The sequence below is a fragment of the Salmo trutta genome, chromosome 26, assembly GCF_901001165.1.
Source record: "Salmo trutta chromosome 26, fSalTru1.1, whole genome shotgun sequence".
NCBI classification, from domain to species: Eukaryota; Metazoa; Chordata; class Actinopteri; order Salmoniformes; family Salmonidae; genus Salmo; species Salmo trutta.
In genome coordinates, this window is record NC_042982.1 from 22,168,440 (window position 1) to 22,187,088 (window position 18,649).

The 18,649-nt window shown below is 43.7% G+C and overlaps 1 protein-coding gene across 3 annotated transcripts in view; it reads left to right on the forward strand.

Annotated features, from left to right (window-relative positions):
• Window positions 1-16,131, forward strand: part of LOC115163432 (membrane-associated phosphatidylinositol transfer protein 3) — a 170,990-nt gene extending 154,859 nt beyond the window's left edge. For 2 of the 3 annotated variants that reach the window (XM_029715287.1, XM_029715289.1), the window contains exons 14-20: window positions 6,778-6,894; window positions 7,234-7,382; window positions 7,689-7,838; window positions 8,422-8,605; window positions 9,075-9,203; window positions 9,532-9,925; window positions 13,448-16,131. In XM_029715287.1, the coding sequence (XP_029571147.1) occupies window positions 6,778-6,894; window positions 7,234-7,382; window positions 7,689-7,838; window positions 8,422-8,605; window positions 9,075-9,203; window positions 9,532-9,858 (1,056 nt within the window). In that variant the 3' untranslated portion in view covers window positions 9,859-9,925; window positions 13,448-16,131. The remainder of the gene's footprint in view (window positions 1-6,777; window positions 6,895-7,233; window positions 7,383-7,688; window positions 7,839-8,421; window positions 8,606-9,074; window positions 9,204-9,531; window positions 9,926-13,447) is intronic. The other variant, XM_029715288.1, reaches the window with a different exon arrangement.
• Window positions 16,132-18,649: the final 2,518 nt, after the last annotated feature.

The window sequence follows — 18,649 nt, forward strand, 5'->3', positions numbered from 1 at the left end:
AGAGAGGGCAATTTTGGGGCTTCACCATGTTTCATCAAAATGTACAGCTGTGTGTCGTCCGCATAGCAGTGAAAGTTAACATTATGTTTCCGAATGACATCACCAAGAGGTAAAATATATAGTGAAAACAATAGTGGTCCTAAAACGGAGCCTTGACGAACACCTACATTTACAGTTGATTTGTCAGAGGACAAACCATCCACAGAGACAAACTGATATCTTTCCAAAAGATAAGATCTAAACCAGGCCAGAACTTGTCCGTATAGACCAATTTGGGTTTCCAATCTCTCCAAAAGAATGTGGTGATTGATGATATCAAAAGCAGCACTACAGTCGTGGCCAGAAGTTTTGAGAATGACACAAATATGAATTTTCACAAAGTCTGCTGCCTCACTTTGTATGATGGCAATTTGCATATACTCCAGAATGTTATGAAGAGTGATCAGATGAATTGCAATTAATTGCAAAGTCCCTATTTGCCATGCAAATGAACTGAATCCCCCAAAAAACATTTCCACTGCATTTCAGCCCTGCCACAAAAAGACCAGCTGACATCATGTCAGTGATTCTCTCGTTAACACAGGTGTGAGTGTTGAAAAGGCTGGAGATCACTCTGTCATGCTGATTGAGTTCGAATAACAGACTGGAAGCTTCAAAAGGAGGGTGGTGCTTGGAATCATTGTTCTTCCTCTGTCAACCATGGTTGCCTGCAAGGAAACACGTGCCGTCATCATTGCTTTGGACATAAAGGGCTTCACAGCCAAGGATATTGCTGCCAGTAAGATTGCACCTAAATCAACCATTTATCGGATCATCAAGAACTTCAAGGAGAATGGTTAAATTGTTGTGAAGAAGGCTTCAGGGCGCCCAAGAAAGTCCAGCAAGCGCCAGGACCGTCTCCTAAAGTTGATTCAGCTGCGGGATCGGGGCACCACCAGTACAGAGCTTGCTCAGGAATGGCAGCAGGCAGGTGTGAGTGTATTTGCACGCACAGTGAGGCGAAGACTTTTGGAGGATGGCCTGGTGTCAAGAAGGGCATCAAAGAAGCATCTTCTCTCCAGGAAAAACATCAGGGACAGACTGATATTCTGCAAAAGGTACAGGGATTGGACTGCTGAGGACTGGGGTAAAGTAATTTTCTCTGATGAATCCCCTTTCCGATTGTTTGGGGCATCTGAAGAAAAACTTGTCTGGAGAAGACAAGGTGAGCGCTACCATCAGTCCTGTGTCATGCCAACAGTAAAGCATCCTGAGACCATTCATGTGTGGGATTGCTTCTCCGCCAAGGGAGTGGGCTCACTCACAATTTTGCCTAAGAACACAGCCATGAATAAAGAATGGTACCAACACATCCTCCGAGAGCAACTTCTCCCAACCATCCAGGAACAGTTTGGCGACGAACAATGCCTTTTCCAGCATGATGGAAAACCTTGCCATAATGCCAAAGTGATAACTAAATGGCTCGGGGAACAAAACATCGATATTTTGGGTCCATAGCCAGGAAACTCCCCAAAACTTAATCCCATTGAGAACTTGTGGTCAATCCTCAAGAGGCGGGTGGACAAACAAAAACCCACAAATTCTGACAAACTCCAAGCACTGATTATGCAAGAATGGGCTGCCATCAGTCAGGATGTGGCCCAGAAGTTCATTGACAGCCTGCCAGGGCGGATTGCAGAGGTCTTGAAAAAGAAGGGTCAACTCTGCAAATATTGACTCTTTGCATCATGTAATTGTCAATAAAAGCCTTTGACACTTATGAAATGCTTGTAATTATACTTCAGTATTCCATAGTAACATCTGACAAAAATATCTAAAGACACTGAAGAAGCAAACTTTGTGGAAATTAATATTTGTGTCATTCTCAAAACTTTTGGACACAACTGTAAGGTCTAGAAGCACGAGGACAGATGCAGAGCCTCGGTCTGACGCCATTAAAAGGTCATTTACCACCTTCACAAGTGCAGTCTCAGTGCTATGATGGGGTCTAAAACCAGACTGAAGTGTTTCGAATACATTGTTTGTCTTCAGGAAGGCAGTGAGTTGCTGCGCAACAGCCTTTTCTAAATTGTTTCAAAGATTTTTGATAGGAATGGGAGATTCAATATAGGCCGATAGTTTTTTATATTTTCTGGGTCAAGGTTTGGCTTTTTCAAGAGAGGCTTTATTACTGCCACTTTTAGTGAGTTTGGTACACATCCGGTGGATAGAGAGCTGTTTATTATGTTCAACATAGGAGGGCCAAGCACAGGAAGCAGCTCTTTCAGTAATTTAGTTGAAATAGGGTCCAGTATGCAGCTCGAAGGTTTAGAGGCCAGGATTATTTTCTTCAATGTGTCAAGAACTTGAGTGTCTCTCTTGATCCTAGGTCCTGCAGACTCAGGACAACTGAGCTTTGGAGGAATACGCAGATTTAAAGAGGAGTCCGTATTTTGCTTTCTAATGATCATGATCTTTTCCTCAAAGAAGTTCATGAATTTATCACTGCTGAAGTGAAAGCCATCCTCTCTTGGCTGCTTTTTAGTTAGCTTTGTGACTGTATAAAAAATACATTTCGGATTGTTCTTATTTTCCTCAATTAAGTTGGAAAAATAGGATAATCGAGCAGCAGTGAGGGCTCTTCGATACTGCACGGTACTGTCTTTCCAAGCTAGTCAGAAGACTTCCAGTTTGGTGTTGCACCATTTCCGTTCCAATTTTCTGGAAGCTCGCTTCAGAGCTCGGGTATTTTCTGTATACAAGGGAGCTAGTTTCTTATGACAAATGTTTTTGGTTTTTAGGGGTGTTACTGCATCTAGGGTATTGCGCAAGGTTAAATTGAGTTCCTCAGTTAGATGGTTAACTGATTTGTGTAATCTGACGTCCTTGGGTAGGTGGAAGGAGTCTGGAAGGGCATCTAGGAATCTTTGGGTTGTCCGAGAATTCATAGCATGGCTTTTGATGATCCTTGGTTAGGATTAAGATCCACAACATTTATTCCACGGGACAAAACTAGGTCCAGAGTATGACTGTGGCAGTGAGTAGGTCCGGAGACATGTTGGACGAAACCCACTGAGTCGATGATGGCTCCGAAAGCCTTTTGGAGTAGGTCCTTGGAGTTTTCCATGTGAATATTAAAGTCACCAAAAATGTGAATATTATCTGCGATGACAACAAGGTCCGATAGGAATTCAGAGAACTCAGTGAGGAATGCTGTATATGGCCCAGGAGGCCTGTGAAACAGTAGCTATAAAAGGTGGTTGAGTAGGCTGCATAGATTTCATGACTAGAAGCTCAAAAGACGAAAACGTCTGGGTTGTTTTGTAAATTGAAATTTGCTATCGTAAATGTTAGCAACACCTCCGCCTTTGCGGGATGCGCAGGGGATATGGTCACTAGTGTAACCAGAAGGTGAGGCCTCATTTAACACAGTACATTCATCAGGCTTAAGCCATGTTTCAGTCAGGCCAATCACATCAAGATTATGATCAGTGATTAGTTAATTACATTTACATTTACATTTAAGTCATTTAGCAGACGCTCTTATCCAGAGCGACTTACAAATTGGTGCATTCACCTTATGATATCCAGTGGAACAACCACTTTACAATAGTGCATCTAAATCTTTTAAGGGGGGGGGGTTAGAAGGATTACTTTATCCTATCCTAGGTATTCCTTAAAGAGGTGGGGTTTCAGGTGTCTCCGGAAGGTGGTGATTGACTCCGCTGTCCTGGCGTCGTGAGGGAGTTTGTTCCACCATTGGGGTGCCAGAGCAGCGAACAGTTTTGACTGGGCTGAGCGGGAACTGTACTTCCTCAGAGGTAGGGAGGCGAGCAGGCCAGAGGTGGATGAACGCAGTGCCCTTGTTTGGGTGTAGGGCCTGATCAGAGCCTGAAGGTACGGGGGTGCCGTTCCCCTCACAGCTCCGTAGGCAAGCACCATGGTCTTGTAGCGGATGCGAGCTTCAACTGGAAGCCAGTGGAGAGAGCGGAGGAGCGGGGTGACGTGAGAGAACTTGGGAAGGTTGAACACCAGACGGGCTGCGGCGTTCTGGATGAGTTGTAGGGGTTTAATGGCACAGGCAGGGAGCCCAGCCAACAGCGAGTTGCAGTAATCCAGACGGGAGATGACAAGTGCCTGGATTAGGACCTGCGCCGCTTCCTGTGTGAGGCAGGGTCGTACTCTGCGAATGTTGTAGAGCATGAACCTACAGGAACGGGTCATCGCCTTGATGTTAGTTGAGAACGACAGGGTGTTGTCCAGGATCACGCCAAGGTTCTTAGCACTCTGGGAGGAGGACACAATGGAGTTGTCAACCGTGATGGCGAGATCATGGAACGGGCAGTCCTTCCCCGGGAGGAAGAGCAGCTCCGTCTTGCCGAGGTTCAGCTTGAGGTGGTGATCCGTCATCCACACTGATATGTCTGCCAGACATGCAGAGATGCGATTCGCCACCTGGTTATCAGAAGGGGGAAAGGAGAATATTAATTGTATGTCGTCTGCATAGCAATGATAGGAGAGACCATGTGAGGATATGACAGAGCCAAGTGACTTGGTGTATAGCGAGAATAGGAGAGGGCCTAGAACAGAGCCCTGGGGGACACCAGTGGTGAGAGCACGTGGTGCGGAGACAGATTCTCGCCACGCCACCTTGTAGGAGCGACCTGTCAGGTAGGACGCAATCCAAGCGTGGGCCGCGCCGGAGATGCCCAACTCGGAGAGGGTGGAGAGGAGGATCTGATGGTTCACAGTATCAAAGGCAGCCGATAGGTCTAGAAGGATGAGAGCAGAGGAGAGAGAGTTAATTGACTATAACTGCCTTGGAAATGAGGGATCTAAGATTAAATAGCCCTATTTTTAGATGTGAGATATCACAATCTCTTTCAATAGTGTCAGGAGTGGAGGAGGTCTTTATTCCAGTGAGATTGCTAAGGCGAACACCGCCATGTTTAGTTTTGCCCAACCTAGATCGAGGCACAGACACGGTCTCAATGGGGATAGCTGAGCTGACTACACTGACTGTGCTAGTGGCAGGCTCCACTAAGCTGGCAGGCTGGCTAACAGCCTGCTCCCTGCACCCTATCTCATTGTGGAGCTAGGGGAGTTAGAGCCCTGTCTATGTTCGTAGATAAGATGATGAGAGCACCCCTCCAGCTAGGATGGAGTCCGTCACTCCTCAACAGGCCAGGCTTGGTCCTGTTTGTGGGTGAGTCCCAGAAAGAGGGACAATTATCTACAAATTCTATCTTTTGGGAGGGGCAGAAAACTGTTTTCAACCAGCAATTGAGTTGTGAGACTCTGCTGTAGAGCTCATCACTCCCCCTAACTGAGAGGGGGCCAGAGACAATTACTCGATGCCGACACATCTTTCTAGCTGATTTACACACTGAAGCTATGTTGCACTTGGTGACCTCTGACTGTTTCATCCTAACATTGAATTGGAGTGACAATACAATACGTAAATACATAACTTGAAGCAAACATATATTTATCCATGTAGCACGTTCTGATTGTCCAGTGAGGTGTCAAGCCTCGACACACCCACAACTTGTTAATTCATAAAAACTCAGCCCTTACGCACCACCAGCTACTGCTCCCATAATTCCGGTTTTGAAAATAGCAAAAATATTTCTGACACAACCCTGAACCTATAATGCTACCGCCAGCGAAAAATGTACCATTGCATTAGGTTTGTTCAAATAGAGCCCTTAATGTACATACGCTACTGCACCACAACCCTTACAAATGGCCCTTTAAGTGTTCCTGAAAGTTTCCTTTAGTCAAACCTGTCCCCAATTACTCTATCACCAACCACCTGTGGTTATGACTGAGGTAATGCAGCATGGCATCACTGTAACATAGCCAGGGAATTACATCTGCAAACTCCTCTACTTTCATTTCCTATTAAAATCCCACCAGCTCAGCAATAAAGTTGTTTTATGTCCCAAATGGCACACTATTCTCTATGTATTGCACTACTTTTGACTAGCCATATGGGCCCTAGTCAAAAGTAGTGTGCACTACATATTGAATAGGGTGTCTTTTGGGATGCCTTCATAGAGTTAGAGGATTTGTCCTTAGCTCAGCTCAGTTAGGGTTATTCATCCTGCTCTTTGAAATGAGATGTAGTGAAGGGGAACCAGAACCACACTCCTACTGTAGCCAGGGGTTCATGGATATTTGACAGCCTCTTTTGGTAAGGTCTTGTTGTGCACATCTCTTCTGAGACTCATTCGCCACACATCTCAAATGTGATGCATCGCATCAAAACAGGGAAAAATTGAAAAGTAGGGCTGTTTGTCATCGTTCCTTTGACATCCCATTCTGCCGATGTAAACACTACGTCTGAAGAGGAGTGATGCAGAAAGTAATGAAAGACAAATGTGTAGCCCCAAATGGCACCCTATTCCCTTTATAGTGCATTACATTTGACCAGAGATCATGGTCTCTGGTCAAAGTAGTGCACTATATAGATAATACTCTTCGAAAAAGGGTTCCAAAAAGGTTATTCGGCTCTCCCCATAGGACAACCCTTTTTGGATCCAGGTAGAACCCTTTTTAGTTCCAGGTACAACCCTTTTTGGTTCAATGTAGAACCGTCTGTGGAAAGGGTTATACATAGAACCCAAAAGAGTTCAACCGGGAACCAAACGGGTTCTACTTGGAACAAAAAATGGTTATTCAAAGGATTCTCCATTTAGGTTCTAGATAGCACCTTTTTTCTAAGAGTGTAGGGTTCCATTTGGGATGCATGCAAACCCAAAGAGAAGTGACAGTAAATTGCTTCTCCTCATGCAGAATGTGACTGGCAACCACAGGGTGAATGATGTCATCACCACAGAGGAGGGACCACAGACTCTGGTTGGTCGGTTCATGTATGGCCCCTTGGACATGGTGACTCTGACTGGAGAGAAGGTGACGACACCACACAACATGCCTCAGCAATAAACATTATTAATTAAAAGTGTCTGCATGTCAATAAAGATTAACCCATATTGCTCTGACGAAGGATCTTGCTACTGAACCTTTTTGCATAATTTGCGAACACTAGTTGCACTATTTACAACACTATAGTTGCATCTCTTTTAAAAGTGTCTGCGTGTCAATAAAGTTAAATTGATACTTCTCTTAAAGTGAGTGGTCTGACAAAGGAATTTCCTTTGACAGACATCAACACTAAAGTTTATTGAAAGGAATTAAATTGCTGCCCTGAACCTTATAATCTTATCATGAATCTATCTTGTTCTCTCGCAGGTGGACATTCTCCTAATGACCCAGCCCCAGTCCGGCCGCTGGGTCCACTTTGACACAGAGGTGACCACCAGTAGTGGCAGAGTGGTCTACACCATCCCCAAGAGCAAGAAGCTGGCAACCGGGGTCTACCCTATCAAAATGGTGGTCAAGTAATCAAACAGCTCCTTTTTATTCCTTATTGAGATGCAACCACAGCATGTTTGTTACAGTATGTTAGAGGTTCTGTCAATAATGAAATGGATGTGGGTTGGGACGAGTTCCCATGAAAGTGGAGGAGTACTGAATTCAATTACGGCACATATCAGTGATGGAGGTAAAGTACTGTGAAGCTCTAACAGGGTACTCACAGGTTGTTGAATAACAAGGAGCCCCAGAGGTGCTGCTGCTGTGAATTACCACCATACCTATTAATCATCCTCCCCCCTCTCCCACTCTCTTTTCCTCTCTCTCCCCAGGGGAGATCAGACGAGTGCGGAGGCCTATCTGACGGTGCTGCCCAGGGGGATGGAGTGTGTGGTATTCAGCATCGATGGCTCCTTCGCTGCTAGCGTTTCCATCATGGGCAGCGACCCTAAAGTCCGTCCCGGAGCTGTGGACGTCGTCAGGTAACTGATGCCTCCAAGTGTGTGTGTGTGCGTGCAATTGTTTGTGTGTATGTTTGTGAATGTGCCTTCCAGCTTTTGTTTGATTAAGGAGCAGTTCAAGCAGAGAGAAATTATTAATGGAATGAAAATGATAACTAAATTGCAAAATATTATCCTTTTATTTTATCACATTAAAGGGAGTTTGAAGGAAGTTGCTAAATAGCATTAGCGCAATTGCTAACTAGCATTAGTGCAATGACTGGAAGTCTACATAAAAAGCTGTAGACTTCCAGTCATTGCGCTAATGCTAGTTAGCACGGGTTTGCAAAACTACCTCTAACGTCCTTCATACTGGACACAGATACATAGCGAATGTCTCCACAAGTTAATCTGCCTCTGGGGAAGTAGATAAAGGGTTTCATTGTAAAAAAAATCCTGAAGTATCCCTTTAATACATGAAGGGAGAAAACAAACACTAAAAAGATGAAAAAAATATCAAAATAAACCATAAATCTCAGAGGAATATTACTGATGTCAATCTGTCGTTATATTCAGTGAAAACGATAATTCTCAGAGCAATGTATCTATTTATCTTTGTGTCCAGACACTGGCAGGACCTGGGCTATCTTATCATCTACATCACAGGGAGGCCAGACATGCAGAAGCAGCGTGTGGTGTCATGGCTGTCCCAACACAACTTCCCCCAGGGCATGATCTTCTTCTCTGAGGGCCTGGTCCACGACCCACTGAGACAGAAAACCATCTTCCTCAGGAACCTAGTGCAGGAAGTACAATACCTTCATAATACTGTGGATCTCTTTTTCTTTCTACCTCGACTCCTTCTCTTTGTGTATGTCTCTTCCTTTTTTTCTTCCTCACTTTCTCTCTCTCTCACCCTCTATATGTCTCTCACTCTCTTTTTTCTGTCCCTTTCTCTCTCTCTCTCTTTCTCTCTCTCTCTTCTTCCCCTATTTCTCACGCACACTTCTTTGGTTCTCACATTGACATTGACTTTGTAGGCACAGCAGTACAACCTCTGGTCGCACTGCATGAAAGTGCCAAACCCATCATCAAGTGTTACTTCCCTCCCTCCCTCTCTCTATCTCTCTCTCGCTCCCTACATCCCTCTCTCTCTTTCTTTCTTTCTTTCTATCTTTCTTTCTCTCTCTCTCTCTCGCTTTCCCTCTCTGTCTCTCTCCCTCTTTCTCTCTCTCTCTTTCTCCCTCCCTCTCTCTCTCTCTTCTCTCTCTCTGCCAGTGTCACATTAAGATCAACTCAGCCTATGGATCCATGAAGGACATCTCCGTGTACAACATGCTGGGTCTGAGTCCTTCCCAGATTTATATTGTGGGCAGGCCTTCCAAGAAGTACCAGAATCAATGCCAGGTAGACATCAGACACTCTTCTACTTTTCTATAACGATCAAGCTAATGGCATTGATTCACTAATAGTTATCGATCGTGTTTTGATGTATCTATTCCGGTCTGTCTTTCCTGTCACTCTCCATCTCTATCTACCTGTTTAGTCTTCTATTCTTTTATCTAACATGGCCACTCTCACTAACTGTCTCGTTCTCTCTCTCTCTCTCTCTCTCTCTCTCTCTCTCTCTCTCTCTCTCTCTCTCTCTCTCTCTCTCTCTCTCTCTCGCACTCTTCTACTCTCTCTCGCACTCTTCTACTCTCTCTCGCGCTCTCTCTCTCTCTCTTTCCCATAGTTCCTAAGTGATGGCTATGCAGTGCACCTCTCCTCACTGCAGTTTGGCCACCGGGCCAGACCCAAGAAGCTTTCCTCAGTACGCATGGTCCTGAAGAAAGGCTCCTTCGGCCTCACTGCCAAGCCTGACTTCCTGTGTAAACGCACCCACCTGAGGAGAACCATGTCTGTCCAACACCCTGATCCTCCCTGCACCCCCAACCCCAAGCCTGAGCGGGCCCAGAGCCAACCAGAGTCTGACCAGGACCCCGGGGGAGGAGGAGGAGGGGGCGGCGGCCATGGTGTCTGGGGGCGGGCCTCCATGCACCGTGGAGACACCACACCCTGACGGACAGAGAGAGATGGAGGGAGGATGGAAGAGGAGGAGGACAGGGGTCTCAGTGTCCAGGGTCAAGGTGAACATTCAGGCTTAAATTGCCCTGTATTATACTCCTACAACTATATGATCATACCATCTCTCTATAATAGCAACACACTGAAAATATCCCCCCAGAACCTGTTTCTGTGTTGGTGTACTTGAGGCTGTGAAAATACCTTGTTCCCTTTTCCATTGTGTAATTTGTGTAGAGTTTGCTGCAGCATATTGGCAATTATGTAATGTGAATAAATTATTCATTTAGAATAATTTAGATATTGACTTTTGGCTCTTCAGCATTGTGGCCTTTGATATCATAAGGCTTTGTAAAGTTTTGACTCCAACACAGATTGATTGATTTGCTTTGCTCGTATTGTACTCTAGTGCAGTCAATAAATGTTCACCTTGATTTTGTTATGTTTTGTGGTGTGATACACAAGGGTCATCACAGCTGGAATAGGATCTGCAGATGGCTTGATTTTAATTATTATAATTTTTTTTACTTTACCCCTTTTTCCCCCCGATTTCGTGGTATTCAATTGGTAGTTATAGCCTTGTCTCATCGCTGCAACTCTCGTACAGACTCAGGAGAGGCAAAGGTCGAGAGCCATGTTTCCTCCGAAACACAACTCAACCAAGCCGCACTGCTTCTTGACACAATGGAAGCCAGCCACACCAATGTGTCAGAGGAAACACCGTACACCTAGCGACCGTGTCAGCGTGCATGCACCCGGCCCGCCACAGGAGTCGCTAGAGCGCAATGTGACAAGGACATCCCTGCCAGCCAAACCCTCCCCTAACCCAGGCGACGCTGGGCCGATTGTGCGCCGCCCCATGGGTCTCCCAGTCACGGCCGGCTGCGACAGAGCCTGGACTCAAGCCAGGATCTCTAGTGGCACAGCTAGCACTGCGATGCAGTGCCTTAGACCACTGCGCCACTCGGGAGGCCCAGACATTATGATTTATACAGCTAAACAAAATAATAATAATAACAGCTTTACTGTCTGAGACAAGGAGAGAGGGGCAGAGAGGGAGAGAAGACAGAGATGGAGCGAGAGAGAGAGAGATAAAACGGAGAAAGTGAAACATGGAGAGAGAGACTGCAGTCAGAAAAATGGAGAGAGATGAAAGAGAGCGAGAGATGGAGAAAGAAAGCAGGCAGGAAGATATATAGAGAGGGGGAGAGCAGACAGAGAGAAACGGAGAGAGAGCAGAGATCAGCCTGTATACTCCCTCATAAATATTCATTCAGGAACCTGAGGTAGCTGTGCTATTATTAGGAACAGTTCCTTTATTTTCAAAGGCCACTGCCTCCTATTTTCCCATTTAACAGAGCCGAATATAGGGCCTGATGAGCTACAACTGGAGTGTCCAGTCAAGCACGAAATCCACTCATTTCTAGATTTGGGAATAGTGTTTCTGCAATTAAGGAGATTGGAGCATGGGTACTGTGTCACTTCAGTGGGCCTGTAGGAACTAATCTACACTGAACAAAAATAGTCATGGGAAATGTCAGGTGTATAGGATAATTCACTGTTCACTTACAGTGCATTCGGAAAGTATTCAGGCCCCTTCCCTTTTTCCACATTTTGTTACGTTACAGCCTTATTCTTAAATGTATTAAATATAATTTTTTCTTCATCAATCTAAACACAATACCCAATAATGACAAAGCGCAAACAGGTTTTTAGAAATTTGAGCAAATGTATTAAAATGTAAAAACAGATATACTTTATTTACATAAGTATTCAGACCCTTTGCTATGAGACTCAAAATACTTTATTTACTTAAGTAGTCAGACCCTTTGCTATGAGCTCAGGTACATCCTGTTTCAATTTTCATCCTTGAGATGTTTCTACAACTTGATTGGAGTCCACTTGTGGTAAATTCAATTGATTGAACATGATTTGAAAAGTCACACACCTGTCTATATAACATCCCACAGTTGACAGTGCATGACAGTGCAAAAGCCAAGCCATGAGGTCGAAGGAATTGTCCCAAATTTATTTTTGCTGCGTTGAAGGTCCCAAAGTACACAGTATGCCTCCATCATTCCTGAATGGAAGAAGTTTAGGACCACCAAGACTCTTCCTAGAGCTGGCCGCCCGGCCAAACTGAGCAATCGGGGGAGAAGGGCTTTGGTCAGGGAGGTGACCAAGAACCCGATCGTCACTCTGACAGAGCTCCGGAGTTACTCTGTGGAGATGGGAGATCCTTCCTGAAGGACAACCATCTCTGCAACACTCCACAAATCAGGCATTTATGGTAGACTGCCCAGACAGAAGCCACTCCTCAGTAAAATCAATCCCAGATTAACAGCAAAGAACCTTGTGAAGATGCTGGAGGAAACAGGTACAAAAGTATCTATATCCAAATTTAAACGAGTCCTATATCGACATAACCTGAAAGGCCGCTCAACAAGGAAGAAGCCACTGCCCCAAAACTACAATAAAAAAAAGCCAGACTACGGTTTGCAACTGCACATGGGGACAAAGATCGTACTTTTTGAAGAAATGTCCTATGGTCTAATGAAACAAAAATAGAACTGTTTGGCCATCGTTATGTTTGGAAGAAAAAGGGGGAGGCTTGCAAGCCGAAGAACACCATCCGAACCGTGAAGCACGGGGGTGGCAGCATCATTTTGTGGGGGTGCTTTGCTGCAGGAGGGACTGGTCCACTTCACAAAATAGATGGGATCATGAGGAGGGAAAATTATGTGGATATATTGAAGCAACATCTCAAGACATCAGTCAGGAAGTTAAAGCTTGGTCGCAAATGGGTCTCCCAAATGGACAATGACCCTAAGCATACTTCCAAAGTTGTGGCAAAATGGCTTAAGGACAACAAAGTCAAGGTATTGGAGTGGCCATCACAAAGCCCTGACCTCAATCCTATAGAAAATATGTGGGCAGAACTGAAAAGGAGTGTGCGAGCAAGGAGGCCTACAAACCTGACTCAGTTACACCTGCTCTGTCAGTAGGAATGGGCCAAAATTCACCCAACTTATTGTGGGAAGCTTGTGGAAGGCTACCCAAAACGTGTGACCCAAGTTAAACAATTTAAAGGCAATGCTACCAAATACTAATTGACTATATGTAAACTTCTGACCCACTGGGAATGTGATGAAAGAAATAAAAGCTGAAATAAATCATTCCCTCTACTATTATTCTGACATTTCACATTCTTAAAATAAAGTGGTGATCCTAACTGAACTGAGACAGGGAATTTTTAATAGGATTAAATGTTAGGAATTGTGAAAAACTGAGTTGAAATGTATTTGGCTAAGGTGTATGTAAACTTCCGACTTCAACTGTATACATTTGCACAATTTTCTAAAAACCTGTTATTGCTTTGTCATTATGGAGTATTGTGTGTAAATTGATCAGGGGGAAAAACAATTTAATCCATTTTAGTATAAGGCTGCAATGTAACAAAATTTGGATAAAGTCAAGGGGTCTGAATACCTTCCGAATGCACTGTAATATATATATATATTTATGGCTTTGGGATTTGATTGGAATTTGAACCACTATACTAACTGAATCTCTCTTTCTTTTGGCAGTGTCGTCACTTATATTGGATCTTCTGCAGGTATCAGTTGTGTTAACCTCCTGCTTGGCCCTCTACACTTCTTCAACAGCTGCCCTTCTCTACTCCCAGGACTCAGTAGATGGTATTCCTCAAGCTTTCTCTTAATGCTTGAAACAGCCATGGATTCATCCTAATGCTGTCTGTCTCTCAAGCTCAAATTATGTCCAATGTGGAAAACGTTTTTTCAGTGGCAATGCTAATGAATCAATGTGTTATCTTTTGTCAAGCCGAGAGAGAGGGACACTTTGGTCATTTGTAAAATGGTGCAAAAACATTTCCTGCAGAACATTAGATCAACACACAGATGCAACCAGAGTCATATGCCGGAAGACTCCCTCTCATCCCCCACTGGGAATAGTAACAGAGAAGATCCTGTTGAAACCTATGGAGGAATGTTCTAGCCCAAGCAATACACCACCAGGAGATGTTCCAGACAGTATGTTCATTGACCTGCTGTGTTGACAGGTGGCAGAGCTACACCGACTGACTCTTGCAATTATTCTCTATGTAAATAGGACAGACATCTTGTCCCTCTCTATGGTCTGTGTCCCCAGGAGCGCCGTGGGGCCTCTGGCTGCTTCACGCTGGGGACATTAACCTCATGTTCCTCAGCCCGGCTGACCTAAACTAACCCCACTCCAGCCTCAGCCCTATAGCCATCCATCTCTCCTTCTCTCATTCAGTCAGTCATTGAGGCAGAACATGGCTTCAGACAGCAGCCTGGTAGGGGGTCCATGGCCACTGGTTGCTCTGACTTGCACTATACAAGTACTACAGTATACCGTGGTGCTTGGTGGGCTGTAGTTCTGTGGAATGCTGTTACTCCTGCTGGCTCAGATACGATAGCGGGATTTGCTTGCTGCTGTGATCTTATATCTGTCTGCAGATGTTGAACTACATGTTTTACTCCTTCTCTGTTGAGTTTCTGAGCTTGTATGATATGCTTTGTACAGCTGTTTGAGGGAAGGCTTGTACTGAATTGACTGAAATTGTTTACAGGTTTGTGATGAGTTAGACACAGACATCAGAGTAGTCATGACGACCTCTCATGAGGAATGATGAAATCAGTTATTTGATTTTGTTATGGTCAAAAGTCTAAGACATGGAACTGACAGTGGGAAGAGAATAAGTCCTATTAACGTTATATCTTGCAATAGATCCTAACTTTCTTGTCAGGTGAAATAACATCATTCAGAATGCTATAGTTAGCATCCATTTTAGGAAAGCTACAGTTTGAAGTGTGAGGGTCATTGGGACTAATGAAGGGGCATGTCTAATGATATGAGATACCATGTCACCTTATCATACATTGTACTATGGTGGGTTAGGAAAATATCTCACCTCTCTGTGCAACACACCTATTTTTCTATGATGAAAAACTGTGTGCAGAAATATTTTAAAAGTGTGTTTTTTAAACTGTTGTTTAATGTGACTGATAGTTACTTTTGCCTTAATATGTATTTTGTTGTTGTGTAGAATTATGAAAATGATATTACTAACCTAATTGCTTGACCAAAGTATGAGTTTGACATTCATGAGAAAGTACATTGTATCTACTTGATATTTTGTCTTGTATACATTTAAGTATATGCTGGAATGGAGTCATGTGTGTGTGTGTGTGTGTGTGTGTGTGTGTGTGTGTGTGTGTGTGTGTGTGTGTGCTTATGTGTACGTTTCTGTGTATTTAAGTATTACGTTTCTGTATAATCAAGTATTTATGGTGTAAATACCTGGAGCTCCAATATGCTCCTGAACATGAAAGTAAAGACCATGTATTCTGGAAGGAGAAGTCGAAGGTTGTTCAGTGTTGCCTGTTAAAAGCAGGAGTATGGTTCAGATTTAAGATGAGTGTCTCACCAAGGATTACACTAGCAAGGTTTTTATAACTGTCAAGAAAGAGCAAGAGCTTTAGTGTTGCCTCAGGGTTTAGTTTCAAACCCATTGACTGGAGAAGAATCTCTGTTGGTTGAAATCAGAAGCTTAGAGAGAGTGAGTGAAAGAGTTAGTTGTTTGCTTTCCTCTTTTGTTTAACCTCATAGTAACACAGCTTTGAGACAGTATCTAAGCTTACTAAACTAATGACAGAACAGTAGCTATATTTAAAACATGAATGTAAAAAGTCCCAGTAACTCCATCCCTATAATAATGTCAATAACATACCAGCAACAATGTCTGGGTGAATACCGTTGAAAGAATGATATACAGTTTGACTTGTGATTTGTATCTTGATCATTCCCATCAGTATAATGTGTTGTACACTGTATGATAATCGCTGTATTTTCGACGACACTACCATAGACTACCATGTACACTAAGACATTTACAGTGATTCTGATTTCAGCTGGCCTGTTTCCTATAAAAATGTGGTGTGAAAGGAAAAAATAAATTGCCATTAAATATTTAACATAATTTAGGTAAATGAAGTGATATTTGTTTATTTATTGTCATGCTATTCTATCTTGAGGTAAACTATATGGTCAGAGTTGCACTGCTGCAGAAATCCAATAGAACATTTTGTTCAGATTGAATGTAGTTGAAACATTTGTTTATATGATATGGTTTCCTGTAATTGTGTTCTTGGACTTCAACCATCTCTCACTATCCTGTCAGTAATAAAAAGAAAAAGAGCACAGACAGAGGCTCAGTTTGATCCAATGCTCCTGTGTCTATAGTAATTGCCTTCACAGCTGTCGCTATAGACGCTCCTGTATTATAACGGAGAGTCGAGAAGCAGGTAAAAAGTTTCATAAAACAACTAACATGGAACGTGACAACATAACAGAAGCGTCTACGCATAAACACAGGAACAATACATGTATAAAGAGCACAGACGGAGGCTAAACTTGGTTTAAAACTCCAATGCTCCTGTGTCTGTGTCAGTGGAGGCTCCTCAGAGCAGGAAGGGGTGGTTCATCCTCAGTGAATTTCATAAAAATAGAAAGTTATACATTTTAGATAACACTATACAAAATATATTCACTTCACCAAATAATAAATTAAAACTGTCACGTCTACCCCCTCTCCGGCGCTCAACGTCGCCGGTCTACTAACCACCGGTCCTGGCAATCCATCTTTACGCACACCTGGTAACCATCATTACGCTCACCTGTGTCTCATCTATCACACCTGGTAACCATCATTACGCACACCTGTGTCTCATCTATCCCACCTGGTAACCATCATTACGCACATCTGTGTCTCATCTATCCCACCTGGTAACCATCATTACGCACACCTGTGTCTCATCTATCCCACCTGGTAATCATCATTACGCACACCTGTGTCTCATTTATCCCACCTGGTAACCATCATTACGCACACCTGTGTCTCATCTATCCCACCTGGTAACCATCATTACGCACACCTGTGTCTCATCTATCCCACCTGGTAACCATCATTACGCACACCTGTGTCTCATCTATCCCACCTGGTAACCATCATTACGCACACCTGTGTCTCATCTATCACACCTGGTAACCATCATTACGCACACCTGTGTCTCATCTATCACACCTGGTAACCATCATTACGCACACCTGTCTCATCTATCACACCTGGTAACCATTACGCACACCTGTGTCTCATCTATCACACCTGGTAACCATCATTACGCACACCTGTGTCTCATCTATCACACCTGGTAACCATCATTACGCACACCTGTCTCATCTATCACACCTGGTAACCATCATTACGCACACCTGTGTCTCATCTATCACACCTGGTAACCATCATTATGCACACCTGTGTCTCATCTGTCACACCTGGTAACCATCATTACGCACACCTGTGTCTCATCTGTCACACCTGGTAACCATCATTACGCACACCTGTGTCTCATCTGTCACACCTGGTAACCATCATTACGCACACCTGTGTTTCATCTGTGGTCCCGTGTGGCTCAGTTAGTAGAGCATGGTGTTTGCAACGCCAGGGTTGTGGGTTCGATTCCCACGGGGGACCAGTACGGATCATTTTTTTTAATGAAACGTATGCATTCACTACTGTAAGTCGCTCTGGATAAGAGCGTCTGCTAAATTACTAAAATGTAATGTAAATGTCACACCTGGTAACCATCATTACGCACACCTGTGTCTCATCTATCACACCTGGTAACCATCATTACGCACACCTGTGTCTCATCTATCACACCTGGTAACCATCATTACGCACACCTGTGTCTCATCTATCACACCTGGTAACCATCATTACGCACACCTGGTAACCATCATTACGCACACCTGTGTCTCATCTATCACACCTGGTAACCATCATTACGCACACCTGTGTCTCATCTATCACACCTGGTAACCATCATTACACACACCTGTGTCTCATCTATCACACCTGGACACAATAGTTGAACAGTTTTGAACAAATTCATTACTTCAAAAATGAAGGAGAAGCAAGAGACAGCTAGATATATTTTGTCCATTTTTATTTCACTTTCACTTAGCTAGCAAATGGAGCTAGCTAGTTTTGCCTATTCAAACACAGAGGGATGCTATGTTAGATACTGTAGCTGGCAATGACTCCAACACTGGAACTCTTCCAAGTCAAGGTAAGCTTTACTAATTTATTGCTACCGGGGCCCGCCTGTGTAACTCTTAACAACTTACTGACTGAACACTGTACTGCATGATTGTAGCGGGTTTACTAACGTTCTATTAGCTATGTTGACTATGACGTTACTTTAGCTAATATGGTGACAACGATGTAGGCTGTGTGTAGCAGTTATGATATGAAGGTTTGGCTTGGAAAGGTTTTTTAGCCTGGTCACAGACAGCTGATGTGTTGTGTATTGAAGTCCACAAGAGAAGGGAAAAGGTGAGAGGAGGAGAGCTCTTAGATGCGAGAAGGAACACAACAAACTGTTTGTATGTAGCTATGGAAGTTAACTACTTGTGATCAGGGTTGTATTAATTCCGCCGATTCTGTTGAAAAACATTTCTTAAACGAAAGCAAACAGAATGAAATGGGGATAAACATACTTGATTTTGTCCAATAGAAACTCTCGTTTGCAACTGTTGGACTAATGATTACACCCTCGATCAGCTAGATGCAGGCAAGAATGTGCAAGGCAATATTGAATGTGTCACTGTCTGTCACCTCAAATCTTTCTCTCCACCTGTCTGCACCTATGTTGTAAACTTTCATTCATAGGCTAGGTTGT